The sequence below is a fragment of the Pseudomassariella vexata genome, assembly GCF_002105095.1.
Source record: "Pseudomassariella vexata strain CBS 129021 chromosome Unknown BCR38scaffold_1, whole genome shotgun sequence".
NCBI lineage: Eukaryota > Fungi > Ascomycota > Sordariomycetes > Amphisphaeriales > Pseudomassariaceae > Pseudomassariella > Pseudomassariella vexata.
Window position 1 is genome coordinate 301,961 of NW_024467956.1, and position 18,846 is coordinate 320,806.

Genomic DNA, 18,846 nt, shown 5'->3' on the forward strand with positions numbered 1-18,846 from the left:
AGTTACATCATAAGGAAAATACCATAATCTTCTGTCAAGACTTATATAGTTTGTCGATAGGACCCTCACGGTCCAACAGGTGCCCCGTTCAATAAATCCAGGGAAGGATGGAAAAAAGATTGTGCTGAGATACTAGCGGAGACGAAGCGCCTCAAATGCCAACACAGCCTAAAACCCATAGAGGAGATATGGGAAAGATGCTGTACCGTAAGAAACAAAAAGGGGCGGGCAATCGGAAATAAACTTAGACGAGGCCACAGAGAGAAGATAGGAAAGGCCTCTCGGCTACCGGAATCCCATTTTAAGGGTGCTAGATGGGCCAGAAATATTGTCTTGATTGCCCCCGGGAGCGGGACATAGCAAGATACAACTCCAGAATAGAAGCTAAGCATCCCTCAGAGGGAAGGAGGGTACTCGGGTGCTTTTGCAGTAGGATTGATGAAAGCCGTAACTGCTATGAATGAAGCCCAAGGACAATGATAATAGGAGTAAACAGTTCGTGAAGATGGTCTCGACGAGTTCTAGCTTCGTTCGTCGTTCGAGGCCACTATTATATACGACGTAGCGACGTGTAATCTGACCAAAGAAGCTATGCACAAAGCGAATTGCGACCGAGCAGCGTCTTAATCTGTTGCTACCTCGTAATCCCGACATTTGAATACAGCCTGACTCCATCAATGAGGCCAATCGCCACGACATGCCTCTTCGCTATCTTACCAGCTAATCACTGGTTCTCGTGTTGATTGCAACACCGAGCCTGAAATAAAGGCAATGGGTAAGGCATAATAATCATGCGATGGCAGCTTCGTAACATAGAACCGACCAGTTCTCTCAACCCCTATGAGTCGACGACGCAAAAACGACAGCATATAAAGCCTCTACCTGAAACCACATTATCCACACAATCATCTTTATACCTTGGAATTTTATGCCTTAGCTTCATAAAATTACGAGATCCGCGCGAATAAGCTCCCGTAAATAGGGCACTGACAGATGGACTATAAGTATCCCATGCCACCTCCTTAGCCGGCGACCGAGTGTACTGAAACGAGCGGTTTCACCTCAATGCCAACTGTTAGTTCTGTAAACTCGACGCAACAGACCGCTTCGGTGGTCGCAGTGCCGAGATGGCGCCGAAACATAACCGTCGACAACTGTTAGTGAACGATTAGACGAGAAGAAGGGGAACGCCTTTCATCCGATATAACTAGGCCACTTGGGCGGTCACAGCACTGATGTGACGTCGAAACAGGCCCGCCCAGCCCGTCTAATGTTGATCAAGTCGGAAGAACGTGTCCGTAGGGCAGTGCGACCAAACATTGGCGCGAGGAGGATGCCACCAACTGCTCGCAGCTCGAAGGAGGTGCCGTTGAAGTAGTAGATGCAGTGAAGGATCTCTAGCGTCTCACCTGATGGATAATCTCGAGTGCCGACCTAAGAATCCTGTCTGTGACTTGTATAAAGAAGAAGGATAGTATCCATACAATCGAAGCGGTTAGCAACCGTGGTGTCTTGAAGCCGAGCAGTAGGAGATGGCAAGTCCGATTAGGTAGGGCAGATAGGAGGCCTCAAATGTCGTGGGTCGAGGATTATTAACAGTCTGATGGGAAAATGAGAAAGAAGTCAAGAATACTTCTGGGGGACTTGGAGGAGAAGCAGTCTCTTATATGCACGTTGTGGTTGTGACCGGGGGTGCGCGGCTGTGCGATACCCAATCGGGGAGGGGCGCTAAACCCGGGAGGTGCGGCAGCACATCCTCGACTACATGAAACTAAGAGAAAACAAAACAATATTTTTTTTAAAAAAAAAAGAAAAAAAGAAAGTCCTCATTATGTCGATTCTCTCCAGCTCTTTCCTCTTGCCCGTACCTACTTCGTCCCCGCCCCAGTCTTAGGGTTAACAGACTGCGGATAATAAAACACCTCATCCGGATCAAACCTCTCTTTAACCCCTCGCAACCTCTCCAGCCCCTTCCCCCAATATACCCTCTGGGCCGTCTCACGATCCAAACTGGTATCTGCATAATTAATATACATACCCCACTCATCCTCCTTCAACGTATCCGTAACGGCGCTCACCCAGCCATCGAGGAAGGTGTGCCCATCCGCCGGGTAAGGCGGGCGAGACACGCGGTCGTAGAATTCGATCAGGTAGAGCTTGTCGCGGTGGGCGTAGGAGGAGAGGGAGAAATCGCCATTGGTAACGGCAGAATGGGCGCCGCCGTGTAGGTCTATTTGGAAGTACCACATGCGTGAGGTGGTGATGTTCTTGGCGGTTGTGAACCAGTAGTCGACGAAGGCGCTGGCTGTGGCGCCGTGGAGGGAGGGGAGTTCGAGGGATTTGGAGTAGAAAGTTTCTTGCTGTTAACGGTTTTGTGTGTAAGTACTTCATCCTGAAGCAGATTTTTACTGATGATAACAATGTAGAGTGTAGGGAAGATATGGATAAGAGGGTAGTGGGATGCATATGAACAGGTGGAAGCCAAGCAAAATGAATAACGGACAACTAACCATAGAATAAGGATGCGTCTGATCCAACTTCATGTTCCCATAATGTGCCAATGCCTCCAGCCACCCCACGGTCTGCGCCTGCTGTATCGTACCCCCGGTTTTATTAAACAACGGCGCCAGCGCACTCTTCAACCCGGCCACATCCCCGAAAAACTGCCCCTCGAGCTGAGTCAAAAACCCCGACGCAAAGACGCGCATATTGAGCTCGGCCGGCATTGTGGTATTCACGTACTCTTCCAACGCCTCGAGATTGGCCACAGCGTTGCTCTTGTTCCACGGTAAAGAGGCTGCGAACCAGGTCACATTAGCGGGAACGGCAAAGGTGTTGAATTCGTACGAGACCACGACGCCGAAGTTGGAACCTGCACCTCTTAGGGCCCAGAAGAGGTCTGCGTTGGAGCTTGCGGAGGCGGTAATGATGGAAGAGTTAGCAAGGACTATGGTGGCGCTCTTGATCCAATCTGTGGCTAGGCCGTGGGTGTGAGAGGACATGCCGTAGCCGCCGTGGAGGGCGTGACCGGAGACTCCGACGCTATTATTATTACTTCCTGTCAGTCTCGTGACCCTTTTGCAGTGGTTGTTAAGGAAGGGATGGGGGCAAGTCAAACAGGGGTGAAAATGGTCACCTACCCCGGACAAGTCCCATGCGAAAAGTCCCTCTTGCCCTGATTAAACAACTCACTCGCCACGTGGCCCAATCTCGCACCCGCCTGAATCGTAGCAACATTCGTCTCCGTATTCAACGACACATTGCTCATCCGATCCAGCTCAAGAACCAGATGGCCGTCTTCCCCTCCCAGGCCAAGCGATGCATAGCTGTGGCCGCCGCACTTGGGCGTGACTTTGATCCCGAGCTTGACGGCGCATGCTATTGCCGATTGGACATGCTCGATTTTCGTGGGCACCGCGATGGCGACGGGCGTGAAGTTGACGCGTGTGTTGAAGGGCGCCACGTCGAGTTTCCAGTCGTCGGATCCGAGTACGTCGGACGGTGCCGAGGAACTTTGGAGACAGTCGTCTAGGGCGGCACGCTTGTTGAAGGCGGCTGCTTGGGACAGGGTTATGGCGCTGAGGCCTAGACATAATGTTGAGAAACAACGCATCTTGGGCGCTGGCCTTCGGTTTCTTGAATGGACACTGTCAGGGCTTAGAGGAACTCGGTTGGCAGCTCATCTACCAATATAACCAATTCCAGTTTTTCCACGCATGGGGACTGAATCTATATCTGTAGCCATGTTGAATCGTAGCCATGATAGAAGCACGACGGCTCGGTGGAGCGCGCCGGTACGGTCATCCGATGGTAAATTGAATATGGCGTGTTTTCTGCGGTATTGTCCTCGTGACAAGTAAGCACATTATGGTTAAATAGGAAAGCAATCTTTTGTTCCAATGTGAAATATTCATCGATATACAGTGGCGCTGATCGTCTTTTGAACGTTCGAGCAGTAATGGAAACAGCCTATATCAGACTGTACCATAGTCGCGGGATCCTTACCCGCAGAAATCGTCAAGCGGTAGATAGTATGCCCGAGTTTGTATTTGATACTGGTATTGAAATCCCATGATCATGATCCATGGCTGTGACACGCTCGCGCCTAGTGACAGTTCTATGAGTAGTGCTCGCCGGAAAGTCTAGTTTGGTTGGCGCTTCAATTTTGGTACTTTTTCGGTGAAGTGGCGACATTACCCATTTTCGAGAAGTCTGGTTCCCCTGAGATGCAGATGCAGATGCAGATGCCTTGCTGCAATGTGGCTCTTCTGTAGGTTCATCCAGTCGAGAGACACAAGCGGCACGAGATACACAGGCAGGGCACCCTGGATCTACCGACTCACATTACCCGGTCATTGGAAATATCCAGCCACACAGTAGCATGTCCGGGCATTTCCTCTACCCGATTTGTACAATATCATGCCACAAAGTCATGCCGAACGGGTTGCCGTATGAGATGCCAGATACGCAAGGAAGCCCACATCGGCTTTTGAGAATGCCATGGCTACCTTGAAGCCTCTTGGCATCTTAGGGCATAATGCTGCACTACCCTAGGCAGGTTACCGACGCATATCAGGAGGGTTGGATCCGCGTGTAGGGTTGCGGCCCACGGCTCCGAGATCGACAAGATCTGGAGATGCAAAAGTTGGGGAAATTCTTCGTGGGGGAACTCCAACCACAATTCGGCTAGGACCACATATGGAATATGGATCTCTTGATGTAGTGCCATTCCGGGTTATTACAGGGGCTCAATTAGCCTCAAGCCGCTTCTTGGCCATCCACCTGCCCGTACTGTTACAACCACCGGAGTAATTACCAATTCGGTCCACGGAGCCTGTCACTAAACACTATAGAATATGCAAAGTTGTTTGCTTTCAGCGGCTCGTAGCAGCGGAAATGAACTTTTGTTTAAGGTATACAACCCAATCCAGCACGTGAGCGGACAATGGACTATACCATGACAGATTTTCGTCAAACCAGCCGGTCTTTTAATGGCCTGATGTCCATAGCTTCTACGGAGGAACATGCTTCATATTATCGACCACGGGGCTGCTTTACTACCTCACGATGCTATCGCTGACCACCAAATTGGGCCTGTTGGCCCTCGGCTTCTCGCCTAGAGTCTTCGGCGCAACGCTGCTAGCATCACACTTCACCGGTAGAATCTACACGCTCTCCTTGGACACTACAGGCAGCGGCAATGGCAGTCTCTCCATCATCTCATCTGCCACTGGCTGCGGCGCCATGCCCACGTGGTTGACGCTGGATTCGGCATCGGGTACTCTGTACTGCTTCGACGAGGAGTGGACCGGCAGCGGTTTCGCGGCCACTTACACGGTGGGCGCCAACGGCTCGCTCAAGCAGACGGGCCAGGCGCCCACGACGGGCAGCTCGGTGCATGGCTGGCCGTATGGGGGTACCGATGGCCAGGGTTATCTAGCTACGGTGGAATAGTACGTTTTGCCTTCCAGGTTCAGAGTCTATATCCCCTATTCTTTTTTTTCCAAAAATGAAAGAAAAAGGAGAAGAACCAATGATGACCTTGCTAATACGCTTTGTGCCTAATAGCGATCCCTCAACTCTAACGACCTACAAACTCCCCCTCTTCCGCAACACCACCCGCCTCGCCCAGCAAAAGTTCACCATGTCCGCTCCCGGTCCCAATCCCGACCGCCAAAACGCCCCCCACCCACACTCCGTCATCCCAGACCCAACGGGGAATTTCCTTCTCGTCCCGGACCTCGGCGCGGACCTAATCCGCATTTTCGCCATCGACGCTGCTTCGGGCAACTTGAACGCCTGTCCTCCGGCCCAAGCGGGCGCCGGGGACGGTCCGAGGCATGGCGCCTTCTGGGCTCCCAAAGAGGGAGACACCAAGGGACTGAAGCTGTACACCGTCAATGAGCTGAGCAATTCTGTCTCCGCGTGGGAGGTTTCGTATACCCCTGATTCGGACGCGGGGTCGAAACCAGACTGTCTGTCTCTTACGAAAACGCAGACCCTCTCCACCTACGAGGACAAAACACCTCCTGCCAACAGCAAAGCAGCTGAAGTCCAGGTCTCCGGCAACTATGTGTATGCAGCGAACCGGAACGACCAGACGTTCGGTCCGCAGGAGGACTCGTTGGTCACGTATAAGATTGATCCCGAAACGGGGGCGATTGAGTGGCTAGAGGCTGTGAATGCGCATGGCTGGTATCCGCGCTCTTTTGCGATTAACAAGGAGGGGACTTACGTAGCGGTGGGGGGTCAGACGTCGTCGAATGTCGCGGTTTTGGCGAGGGATCCGGCGACGGGGAAGATTGGGGGACTGGTGGCTAGTGTGGATGTGGCAACGAAGGGGACAGATGGGGGGGAGGATGGGCTGAGTTCTGTCGTTTGGGATAATTAGGGGTGGCTGGTTGGGGGTGGTGGGAAAAAGGAAGTAAAAGGGCGAAAAGAGGGTTGGTAGGTATGTATATATTGTTCACTGTACGTACAAAACGGTGCGTAAAGCAAAAGCAGTAAGCTTCGTTTTGGAAAAGGATATATTATTCGGCCTCGAAGGTACTAGTAAAATAATTGAAACGGTTTCAGTTTCTTCACGTTCCAGGTGTTCATATTCTCTTGAGACAGTAAATTATATAGCCACAATAGCGACTAAATGCGCCACGTATAGAAAACTGATATAATACAGCTTTGAGATGTCCAACAGGTCTATTAAATAAAGCCAGATACATGTAATAGCTGTGTAGGCAGATTAGAGGTCAGGTTATTTGGCCGATCGTATTGTGGAGGCATTGCATTAACCGACGAGTATACTGCGAAACGGACCGCTATGTGTCGTCCTTTAGTAGTACGTTACGCAAGTTCTAGGTTAGACATTTGCCACTTATCTAACCGCCTTGACCCCCTTTTGCAACGCACTACCATTTGCAGCGGATTTCCATTAAAATAGAACCTCAATAAGATAATAACTATTCGACTTATAAGCCTAAAACTTATACCTTGCATAGTAAATAGGTATAAAAGCTACATATAAATTATTGCAGTATATTATTTACCTTTATATTTATATTATTTTTTAACATATAGAAAGGTTGGAGTCAATACATGTATTCATGCGTTAGGGGTTCAGTACCAGCTTGGAACAGGCATAATATCAAGAATTCCTTGACAATTATTCAAAAGGCCAGTTCCAGTTATGAAATTGCATTCGTTGCATCATTCTAATCTGGCAGTCCAGAAGAGTGCTAAGTCAGCATGAGAGCATAACTCCACCTAAGTGACGAGTTGAATGTGCGACTTGAGCACTTGTATATCACCCATATTTGGATATCCCCACTAAATAACTCTTGAGAATGGTTAAGGAGTATACCTGATACTTTATATGCGTTAGGTATCCATGTTGAAATGAGGTGTATATACACCCACTTAGAATATTGCCTTGATAGAAGCCGGTCAAAGTTAGTGAAGTTAGTATGGGGAAGCCAATAAGCAGTCAAGATTCATTTTCCATATTGGCTTGATTTTAATTCACCTATATCCCATTGGGCTTCCCGTTCAATGGTTTCGACGTATCCAGCCCAGTGATTCCATCTAATAATCTGATGAGTCTCCAGGTTACTCTACTTGGTGTGACACCATTCAAGAAAATGACAAATCCCCACACCTCTGTAAGCGTTGAAGTCTTACCTACGTTTGTCCAAGGCACTACTCAAATACCTAACCGTGTGTAACACCAGTCGCAGCAGCCTGACAAGCATATCAGTTGACCACCTGGACGCAGATGAGGGAGCCTTGCAGCCCCTAAGCTCACCCCCCCCCTTCCCCGTTTCCAACTTCGGTAGATAAGCGACCGATTGGAGTGTAGTAGACCCTAAAGTATAAACCATGTACTCTTCAACTCGTAAGTTGTGTTATAGTGAGATGAAAACGACATGCTTTGGGTGGTTCTACATGTTGACCTTTTTTGCACGTGTCCAGTGCACTTCATCTATTCAGCAACGAACAGCGAGGGAGTTCTCAAACCAAAGCTGTCCTGTTAGCATCATGTAGCGATCATCACGTGTATATTCCATCACGAGTCTTTGTGTGTCAATGCAATCGCTTGAGAAGATCATATGGTACATTAACTCCTTTAACATCCATCGTCTCTCTCGATCGATCAAAAAACCGACGAAAAGGGACCAATAGAACCAACGTTGCGATCTCAACTCCCCCCTTACCCCCCCAGTTTGGCTCCCACCAGCCATAGCGCTCTAGAAATCATTGCGGCGTCAAATATTTCCAACCTCCTTTCCACCCCTCCCGCACAAGGCCCCCACCGTCCATAGATACGTTCAGGTTTGTCAGACAGGCTTTAATGCAATACCGAAACCTCAAAAGGTGCCCGTCCAACATTGGTTTTCCTTCCACGTTCCGAGAGCCTTCAAGTTCTGGAAGACGATGACCCGTCGGGCCTTTCCCGTTCCCTCTCTGGCAGCGCTTTCTTGTCTTTCCGCGGCTTGAAGATGAAGTCGGCCATGATATGAATATGGTCAGACGGGAAATGCCAATTGGGGAAGCCAGGAACGCGGGACAGGTATTCCTGATCCGGCCGTCCCAGGAGTTCGATGGCCTCGAGAGAATTTGTTGAGTACCAGATGTAGTCGATGACTCCCGTGTAGGTTGGTGTGTAGTTGGTGAAGGGGAGATCCTCCTGGGTCCTATATACGTGAGAATATGCCGATCGCAGACTGAATGGATGCGATATGCCATCCCGCGTGAAATTGCCGTAGTTGTGGCCCTTGAGCTCGGGGTGTTCGCTAGATACCCTACCCTTGTCGAGTAGTTCATACACAGAGCTGTCCAGTACCGAGTTGTAGTCACCACAGACGAACAAAGGAATCTCGGTGTTGTTGCGGTAGTCCTGACTCGGCATTAACGGCTCGGTGTAATCCTCGGGGCTTAGTTCCGTGACCTCGTCAGTTTCGGGCGACCTGATCAGCTTCTTTTCGCTAATGGACACGGGCGGTTTCCGAGTGTAGCGTTCAGACATCTTGGTCACATGCTCCATCAGAATGCCCGTCTGAACGGCCTTGACATCAGCAAGATGGCCCTCCCAGCACAAGTGCGCGTTCACAACTATGAAACGGGCACCCGTGGTACGCGACTCGAAGAAACAAAAGACACCGATATGGTCTTTGGGCATCACTCGGTTGAAGACATCCTCCGTGGCCTTGAAATCAGGCCGATTGATAGCCTGGTTCCTGAAGTCGACCAGCTGCCTGTCGAGTAGAATATATTTGGTGTTTTTGTAGAAGATGGCACAGCCGTCGACCAGTCCCTGCTCGGTTTTGTCGCGCATGTGAGATACTCTCGTCTTTGGCCAGTATACACCCCTGTAATCATTCTTGGCTAGCTCCGGTGCGAAGAAGCTGTCGTATGCGTCACCAGCCACTTCTTGGAGACAAAGAATATCGGCATCACGCTCGCGCAGCTCTGCGACTATGCTATCCCTACGATGCTCCCAGTGCAGAGCGAGCGACGGCGTATACCCATATTGTTGGCTCGTGGCGTACTTGTCACACAGTGTGTTCCACGACAGAATGCGAATGCGTTCCAAGGAAGCCGGAACATCCTCTTGGAGCAGGACGGGCGCTCGTGGTTGAGGGGGCAGAGGAACTGGAGGAACTTTGGTTAGCCGAGAACGACACAGATGGTACCAGGGCGGGGAACACTTGGTACCTGGAGCATTCTCCCTGAGGAAGTGTATCAGGCTCGTGGTGCCTTCTTCGTTGAGCTTTTGCTTTAATTCGGGTTTCAGCGGGTTGTTGTAGTGGCCGAGCAGTTCTAGCGAGTGCAATGCGCCTAATTCGTACGGTAGATCATGGACCTGGTTGCTGAAGAATAACAGCTTGCGTAGAGGCGTGCACATACCGAGCTCCGGGGGAAGCTGCGTGAGATTGTTGAAGGACACGTCGAGGTGGTGTAGCTTCCTAAGGCGACCAATCGCCGCGGGCAACTCACGGAGGTTGTTGGAGGGGAGATAGAGCTCTTCCACGAACGAGAAGGTATTGAACACGGTCAACGATATGGCTTTGAGGCCCTGTCCGCTCATGTCTAAGCTCCGCCAATCCTGACGACCGTCCGACTTTTCAATGGCGACGGGCCGTCCCCTGTCTTCATCCTCCCCGTCCACCGCCGCCGCATCGTTGTTGCTGTTCGTGGCCGCCGTGATGGTCGGCATCGAGGGCGCCCCGACGCCTCGGTTCTCGGCAGCCTTGACCCGGGCGAAGAAATGGGGTTGGTGCTGGTCTTTCATGGCCTGGTCGGCCTTGTGGGATTCCTCGTAGGCGGCAAGCTGGATCCTCTGGTACTCGGTGAGCTGTTGGCCCTGGCCACCTCTCGAGTTGGGCGTGTGTCCATTCTGGTGGCTGCTCGGTGTGAAAGGCGTGACGTTCGGCAAGATGCCAGACGAGAAGCCCGAATGGTTCAATGCGGAAGCGGCGGTGTTGTGGGAGTTGTGGTCTTGGTTGAGGGCCTGGTGGTGCGGCTGCGGGTGGGTGTGGTGTTGATGGCCGCCCTGGGACTGTTGGACGAAATTGTACATCAGGGGATTCATTCCGCGGCCGCCAGGCGCGCCATTGAGGCGCGAGTTGTGGCCTTGCCCCGGTCCGAACATGCTGATATTAAAGTGTAGGTTTCCGTAGTCGAGATCAAGAGGAGATGGAGGGATGTATCCGCTAACTCGTATCCATTCATAGGTAAATGGAGTGGGCTGTCGTCGTCGTCCTTCTTCTGCATGGAAGATACGTAAAAGGTGGTCGTGAACACTCCTCGAATGTTGGGCGTCGTGGCGTGGAGGGGCTATCAAGGATTGCAGACCGAACGATACTCAGTATTGTATACGGGCGAGCTAGATGGTTGGCAATGTTTTTGTCGTCGCAAAGTATGTCGGCTGCTGTGCCATAGCAAGTCGTTAGCTATCGGAGTATCAAAGTGTGCTGCTGCTGCTCAACTCAAGTGGTGCAAAAGGTGGAGATCAAACGATGCAGAGCTCAGCGCCTGGTATTTGGTGCTGTTGGTTTGCAGCTTGCAGCCACCAAAGCATCTAGCTATAACAGCTTCGGAAGGCAATCTTGGCTTACTTTTGTCAAATACAGTTTTGGGGAGACGTTGTCAAAGTGAGTGTGAAACTATGATGATGTCTAGTTTGCGGCCCAAAACTATACTCGGGTGGTATTCACAGTGATCCTCTCCTGAAGTTCTTCAAGGCTGGTGATGTGTTGTTTTGGCGCCCTGCGCTCTGCGGGCCTCTTCTCAAACCTGACAGCACGGGGCTTCAGCCTCTTCTGGCCGGCTGGACTTTGCGCAAAGTACCTGACTTAAAGAATCCAATTGCTTGCAACTGCTGCTCGGCGTTGCACGGCGCTTGCCAGCAAGCTAACGGAGGTCAAAGCTTCTTCTATCACTGCTCTGTCCTTTTGCTGAAGGAAGGTGCCGGAGAGGTCACGTGGTAGCATCAATAATTAAAGATCTGACAATGTGGTCGGAGCATTGAGCTCAATTTGTCAAGGGGTCCGACAACTTAGAGGTGAGACTCGTGGCTGACCGGTGTGTGAACATCGTAAGACAATTGAGGTCCCTGAATAACGCCATCGTACGCATCCCATCGTGGCAATAAATACTGCAGACACAAGTGATTCGGAGATGCGATATGTACAATATTGGACTGCTTCGTATTACTTCATCGGCTGCCCATTGCTGCAGTCCTCGTGAGGGATGCTCAGGGAACCACCAGATTGATGACCATACTTTAGCTTCGTCGAACCGGGCTCTTATGTACCTTGCCATACGTCTCGCACATTAGAGATTCAAATCTCAGCACCAAACCACCTTGCAGGTAAAGTGTTCGACCTTGGCTTGGGAGAATGGCTCCATCCATCTACGATAGTGCACGCATTGGATGGGGTCGCGACACTACCCTGAATTTGACGCAAACTGACTACTCCATGGCGGTTTCAAGCAACTTCCCGCAATCCCGAGTTGCCTACTAGGCAAGCTGGATAGTCATTGTCGAATCGACTCGTTGCATCTCACGAGGCATTACAGTTCTGGAGATTTGTTTTCATCTGGCTTTCAGGCCACGCCTAGGACATCCGATGCGCAAACTCACGGCATGACATGTGCCAAGTATGTTCAATTCAGCTTCATATCGAATTCGCCGCAGGCGAAGGCCGAAGCCCAGAGGAGAGGAGAGACGAAAGACAAGACGGAAACCTTGGAAGAGAGCGCTGCCTGCCGCTCGATACGTGAAGGGCGTCCAGCACGAGAGGCTTGCAACCCCGGGCGACTTTTGTTCCCAATTGGTGCAAGTATGTGTTGGTAGATGCGACTCCTCCCATCTGGTCGGGTATGAAGCCGCCGGGCGTCTTGACATATGCAGGTCTGACGCGGCCAGGGCCGTGCATCTCACGATATCTTTGCCAATTAATTCTCCTGCAGGTGACTTCCTACACTAGCCGTAGACCACGTCTAGGTTCAAGTTCTCAAGCAAGTGCTGCTGTCCAGCGACAAAGTCATCGACCCGAGTCATTGCTGTTCGGCTGTCTTTTCGGCGCTATATATCGTCGTCTTCGTCCGGTCCGTTTGTTTCAAGTAGAAACATCCACTGCCAAGCTTTTGTTTGCTCGAAAGCGGCTGCTGAAGTCGGCTATCCCACAACTTCGCGAATCGAAGCGCGACAGCCAGTCGTTGTCGGATCCTGACTTCGATGCTGCCAACCACCGCGTGGTAGTATCATGCAGTAGACACATGCGGGAGATTGCCTTAAAGAACCCATGATTTATGAGATACAACCCCTAGCTTTTCTCCACATTCACACCACTTAGGACTCTCCGGTTACTGCATACTATGCAAATTGTGCTGATTCGACTTGCGCTTATGTACAGGAAACGCGGGGGATCTGCATACAAAACTGCCTAATTGGTTAATTGTCATGACTTGATCTACGGACCAGTGTTCACTTCACCTCCACTTTCGGCGCTATCGCTTCCTATTTGTGCGGTAAAAATAGACGTACAGAAGCACAAGTCGAATTAGTACGGTAGATGAAATTTCAAGCCCGCAGGCAGGCTACTGGATCCTTGGTGAGAACTACTCAGGTGACTAAAGCAGTTGGTTCGCAAAAGGGGAAAGCGTTCTAGACCTGGCCTTGCTCCTCACATATGTCCACCGCGGGGGCCATAATGGCATTTGCGTACATAACTAGATGGCGAACGCCCCGGTGGTTTTAGGCTCGAGACCTTCACATGCGGAGCTTCAAGTGCAAACAAGTCAGTAGTCTCCTGAGAACTTGCCGAGTAGTGTTGCACTTGGAAATACCAGTTCTGGGTGCGCACTGTCGATCCCTCGCCCAAAGTCCGTTGCACTGGGTCGGAGATCGTGCGAAGATCGATACACCCATGACATCGAACCGGTCGAACCATGTCCAGGGGCTCACCAGACATACTCGCATTAGAGTTTCTGCTCCAGCAAATATCGCGCCGTCTACGCACCAGCACAAGCCCGAAGAGGTGGCTGCCCGATAACTACCACAGCTGACAGACCTGCGGAAATTTTGTCAGTCTCCGCGTCGAAGAGTCGCACGGATTCGCTAGGGGAAAGGACAATAGAGTTCGCAGTTACATCTAGTCGAATCAGCTAGCCGAATACGCCTGCATCTTGGCGAGTAATGGGATGAACAATTCTGTTATCAAGAGCACATCACCTTCCAGACCCGAGCTTCAACTCCGGCGTTCATCAGAACACGACTTCCAAGGCTTGAGAGTTTCACCCTTTGCCCAAGTGGCCGAGTACCCTTACCCAGAGATCAACCAGACAAATGATCAAGCACAACGAAAAACAGAGATGACAACCTTCTCCAGCTGCTCTTTGGTCAAATAATTGCCGTGAGAAGCGACGTCGATGATGGTTTGATAATCCCATATTCAACCAAACAAGTGCAAGCAAGGTTCAGGGTGTTCACGGCCTGCGGGATGATCAGAAACAGAAGGTGGGGGGAAATCGAGACTTCAGTCAAGTACATTGGCGACAACCGAAATCTATGCTCGATCCCCTGCGTTGGCCGGCCCTGCATTGCAAGTTGTTGGATGTTTTCGTGACCGCATCCTCCCGAATGCCCGTTTAAGTTCAATTGGATATCCGGTACAAGGCAATTGAAACAAGCAGTTGTTGGAGACAGAGGCGCAGACGCGGACACGAGACAAGACGACGACGTACCTATTGGGCACTCGCAACCGGTGAGCGGAGTTTTGACCACAGCGGCAGCGTTCCCCGAGATTTTTAACTGGAGCCGCGGTGTGTCAATGTGGATGAGAGGAGATCGTCGTACCAAGCAAGACCCAATGCTCGCAGTGACACCCTTGGGCGAGTTGCGAAAATGGAGTATGCGCCGAGTTTGACCTCGTATGGGGCCCCCAACATCTATCACCACCCTCGCAAATCTAAAGACGACAAGGACAGCAGTAGCAGCAGTAAACAGGAGAAGGACGAAGACCAAGCGATGACGAGTAGACGCCGTGCACAGTCGGTAAAATCGGCCAAATTGACCACAGACAAGGACAGCGAAAAACCGCGGCATGCACGAACTGCCAGCAGCAGTGGTGCTAGTTCGACTTCTCGAAGCCGGGCCTCGCACGACGTACCCCTGCCCTTACCGACGTTACAATTGCATGACAAGCACTTTCAGACAAGTCCAGCAAGCCCAGGCCACAACAGCGGGGCCCGTCAAGATCAAGGTCGCCAGGAGCAGAAGCAGTGCCCCGCTAATGCCACCAATTCAGGCCCAAATGATTCGTTCCCCCCCGATTGGAAGCACCAGCACCAGGCTCTAGTTGGCAGTAGCAGCAGCAACAGCAGCACCGAAACCCCCATAACCAAACCGGTTCCCGTACAGGTATGCAGCCCGTTCGCCGTCAATCCGAACCACTTGCAGCAGCAGATCTCAAGAAGCGGCACAACACAAGTGGCAGTCCGCAGCACAATTGTTGGCCACGAGAAAAACCGTATCGGTTCCATTCGCAGCACCAGCAGCAGATCGAGTGTCGGCAGCACAAGCACAAACGTCAGCACAGACGATAACTTGACCATTGTAACAGCCGCAGCCGCATCGGCATCTACATCTGCATCTACATCTGCATCTCCGTCTGCAACTGCAACAACTGCTGCATCTGCCCCAGCAGCAACCTCTGTAGGTGCAAGTGGAGGAGAAGCCAACAGACGGGAGCGCGCGTCATCCAAATGTCCTCCTGCACCCATCCAGATCCTCAACCACCACAATCTCGGCAAAAACCACCAGCCGCCGCGCTTCACCCTGCACAAACGAGATCCAAACGACCACAGACTCCTCAACCTACCGCGGAGTCCTCTCGGCCAAACGACCTTCACCGTCTCCTCGCGACGCTTCTCCCAGAGCGGCCAACTATCACCCACCAGCACTACCACTGCCACTGCACCTTCTCACCCACCACCTCTTCCTCCTACGCAGCCGCCGCAGGTTTCACTCCTTCCGCCCTCGCCTCCATCGCCCGCCGCATCATCTTCATCTAGCGGTGCGAGAACAATCGTATCGTCGGTACCTGCGTCGGCATCGGGGGCTAAAGCCGCAGTCAATTCCCAGCACGACTCACATCCCAGCAAGAGCAGGTCTAGGTCTGGTCGGTCCGGCGCTGGCACGGACAAGACTGACAAGACCCCCTCGTCGCTCAGCCGGGGCGCGCTTCCAGGATCCAACTCCCTGGCTTCAGGACCGCACCAGCTAGCCCAGCCAGCGCAGGGTCATCATACCCATCACAAATCCTACCCACTTCCCACGCAACCCACGCCCCCAAACGACACTCGCCCTACCCGGGCCCATACTCATAGCCATACCCATATCCACAGCAAACAACTGCCTCCTATTCCCCTCCAAATACACAAAACACAAAATGCCGCCATAGTCCCTGATTTTGGATCGGCCTCTCATGTAACTGCTGCTCTCTCCTTCACCCGCACCGAGAGTGCCTCAACTGCGTCGGGCACCACTTATTCCGGTCGCACAGGCACCATGAACTCTTCAGAGAATTTGGCGCCCTCTTCGACCGGAGGGTCCATCACGCCCTCCAGCACATCCACCTCGAATAAGCCCGGGTCCGTCATTAGCCCCAAGCCCTTCGTCGTCCGCAACAACCGCACCTACATCGGCGACACGTCGCTGCCCTACATGCTGCCCGTCGATCTTGCCGAATTACACCGCCAGTCGCTGCGCACATTGCTCATGTTCCAGTTGTTTGGCGGACCCATTATTTCGCCCGCCTTCACAGCCAAGCCGCCAGCTCGCGTCCTGGAAGTTGGCTGCGGATCCGGCTTTTGGAGCATGATGTGCCACCGATTCTTCGCGCAAAAGGGTCACCGAAATATATCCTTCACCGGCATGGACGTCGCCCCCATGAGCGGCACCGGCGTCGACCCCAATTCCAAACCGGACAAGGACATGCGATGGCGTTTCGTCCTGCACGACATGCGGAAGACGCCGTGGCCATTGCAGGACGGCGAGTTCGACCTCATCATGGTCAAGGACTTTGCTTTGGCCTCCCCAGGCAATCTTGCTCAACTGTTTTTCGACGAATACATGCGCGTACTGAAGCCTGGTGGAGTGTTGGAAATGTGGGAATCAGACATGACCATACGAATGCTTCGTCCACACGTACCCTCCACGTCAGGTCCGCCCACCCACGAGTCGAGCGACAGCGAAAGTGACAGCGATAGCGACGAGGATGACGATGGCGACGTTGCGAAGCTTGGAGCCTACGTCATGACGGCCAACACGCCATTATCAGCGCCAACCAATACTTTTCTAGTCGAGTACAACGGCTGGTTGACCAAGGCCCTAGAGGCGCGTGCTCTATCAGCCATGCCATGCACAGTGATCGGGCCCATACTTCTCCAGGAGATGTCCCTCGCGGACGTGCGGTCGCGTAGGCTCGCAGTGCCGCTGTCTGAAGTACGCTGGGAGCGCGAAGGGGTCGGAGGTGTCGTCACCAAGGATGGCAAGAGTTACATCGACACCATGAAGGGAAAGGGACGGCCCGGGGATAGCAAGAGTGGCAAGACATTGACGAGGGATCAGGCGGCGCTCAGGAGGACCGCACTCGAGACCACGGTTGGTTTGATACTGGCCTTGGAGCCGTTGCTGCGCGAGTTTAGTGGCAAGAGTCAGGATGAGTGGGATGGATGGACGGGCAAGATGATGAATGACCTAATGCGTGATGGCGGAACGCGCTGGGGCGAGTGTTTGGAGATTGGGGCTTGGACTGCGCGGAAGAGGAAGTAGCTTGATTCAACATGGGACTGGCAAGCGGAGGACAAAATAACCGGTATATCAAGGGTGGGATTGTACGGCATAACCTGTTACTCTAGTGTGTTAGACGGGCATCAACACCAGTATAGCCTTATCATTTGAACTGGGTGCATCATTTTTCATGTCCCCTTTTAGTAAGCACATGGGCTGGCCCATCTCCCATGAGCTAAAATATTTAATATACAAGTGCTTATAATCCACAACACCCAAACCAATTAGACGATTGCTGCGTACTCGTGACGTGTCCTGGTCTCCGGTTCGGTCCCCTCCGGTAATCTCTCGGCGATATGCATTGCGTCTCTTTCCAACCCTTGCCAGCCCGCCGCCAGGTTATTCACTCCTCGGTCGTCCATCCGATCCCGTCCTGACAGTGCAGGCACGGCACATTCAATCTTCCGTCTACTTTTATACTCTTAATTCGACATGACATATTCCGAATTCGCCGGCTTCGATGCGGGCCGTTCTGCTCCGGTCAGAACTGAACTGAACCGAATCGAGTCCACATGGAAATACGGAGGGTTGATTGACTCCTGCTTCCTTCGATCAGCATTTAGTAAAGTACTTATGCACCATTTAGGCCCCCGTTGGTCAGGCGTCGTTGTAGCGTTTTCGTAGGGTTCGGTAGCGTTTTAGGTAATAGCTGAATGGGTGAAGGATTGTTAGTTGGCTAGGTTGGTTGGTTAGGGAGAAGCGGAAGGAAGAACCAATGTCAGTTGGTGAAGGAGGGGAGGAACCTGTTCTTGGATATAGGAAAGGGAGGTATTTCTCGACAAATAGGGTCGGCAGGAGAATGCGTTTTTGGAGGAGGGTGGGGAAGGTTGTATGAGTAAGTAGATAATTGCTGGGGGAGGTGGATGGTGTAGGTCGGCTATGGTGAGTATAGGAATGGGAATGGTGATGGGCCAATACGGCGAATATCGATGGGTACCACGGGCCTGGATGGAGGCTGAAGGTACTGGACAATGGATCTTTGCCACATCGTTGAACGGTATAGTAAATCCAGCTGCGCAGAGGCATAGGTATCGAGAGAGTGTACTCACAGGGCTTCGATCTCTGTAAACCATGCGCTGTTAGCTACTCTCTTCCTTCAATGCCTCGTGCATGGAACTATACGCCCTCTAGTGCCATGTAAGTCCTAAAATACCAACACAATTTACAAATTACATCTACCTGCTTCACAATTTATACCTGGGTATATTTACCTCGAAAGAAGGAGCCAAGCGCTGATAGAACGACTTGGCAGAACTCAAGTAGAAATAAGAGAGATCAAGGTGAGGGAATGAAAGTGCATACCTTTCCGTATGTATTCGGCCTTCGCGATGCTCTGCCGAATGGTCTCTTCATCACGTAGGTGCGCGTTGGACATGAAAGCCTTGTGCAGCCGTGGGCGGACAAAGGACAGACCACCTTGGGGGTAGTCTTTGCCGAGGTAGAGGAGCTCTGTTAGAATGTCAGCATGAAGCTCTTGAGAACACTGTGAGTAG

General features: G+C 51.9%; 5 protein-coding genes across 5 annotated transcripts; 3 read left to right on the plus strand and 2 right to left on the minus strand.

Annotated features, from left to right (window-relative positions):
* Positions 1-607: 607 nt before the first annotated feature.
* BCR38DRAFT_415584 (uncharacterized protein) lies at positions 608-1,619 on the plus strand. The gene is made up of 3 exons (XM_040859031.1): positions 608-917; positions 992-1,061; positions 1,410-1,619. The coding sequence occupies exons 1-3, from the start codon at positions 792-794 to the stop codon at positions 1,418-1,420; spliced, it is 207 nt and encodes a 68-aa protein (XP_040720550.1). The 5' UTR covers positions 608-791; the 3' UTR covers positions 1,421-1,619.
* Positions 1,620-1,765: 146 nt separating this feature from the next.
* On the minus strand, positions 1,766-3,769 carry BCR38DRAFT_491769 (uncharacterized protein). The gene is made up of 3 exons (XM_040864682.1): positions 3,141-3,769; positions 2,511-3,042; positions 1,766-2,360 (listed from the first exon to the last, which is right to left on the minus strand). Exons 1-3 carry the CDS (start codon positions 3,611-3,613, stop codon positions 1,869-1,871), a joined length of 1,497 nt encoding a protein of 498 aa, XP_040720551.1. The 5' UTR covers positions 3,614-3,769; the 3' UTR covers positions 1,766-1,868.
* A 1,325-nt stretch (positions 3,770-5,094) lies between these two features.
* BCR38DRAFT_305349 (Lactonase, 7-bladed beta-propeller-domain-containing protein) lies at positions 5,095-6,382 on the plus strand (the record flags this gene model as incomplete). Its single annotated transcript, XM_040854608.1, has 2 exons — positions 5,095-5,453; positions 5,569-6,382. Coding segments are annotated over 2 exons (1,173 nt in total), but the record flags the coding sequence as incomplete, so codon positions are not given.
* A 2,028-nt stretch (positions 6,383-8,410) lies between these two features.
* On the minus strand, positions 8,411-10,645 carry BCR38DRAFT_479493 (Endonuclease/exonuclease/phosphatase; the record flags this gene model as incomplete). Its single annotated transcript, XM_040863159.1, has 2 exons — positions 8,411-9,645; positions 9,709-10,645. 2 exons carry the CDS (start codon positions 10,643-10,645, stop codon positions 8,411-8,413), a joined length of 2,172 nt encoding a protein of 723 aa, XP_040720553.1.
* A 5,424-nt stretch (positions 10,646-16,069) lies between these two features.
* BCR38DRAFT_330626 (uncharacterized protein) lies at positions 16,070-17,335 on the plus strand (the record flags this gene model as incomplete). Its single annotated transcript, XM_040854983.1, has 1 exon — positions 16,070-17,335. One exon carries the CDS (start codon positions 16,070-16,072, stop codon positions 17,333-17,335), a length of 1,266 nt encoding a protein of 421 aa, XP_040720554.1.
* Positions 17,336-18,846: the final 1,511 nt, after the last annotated feature.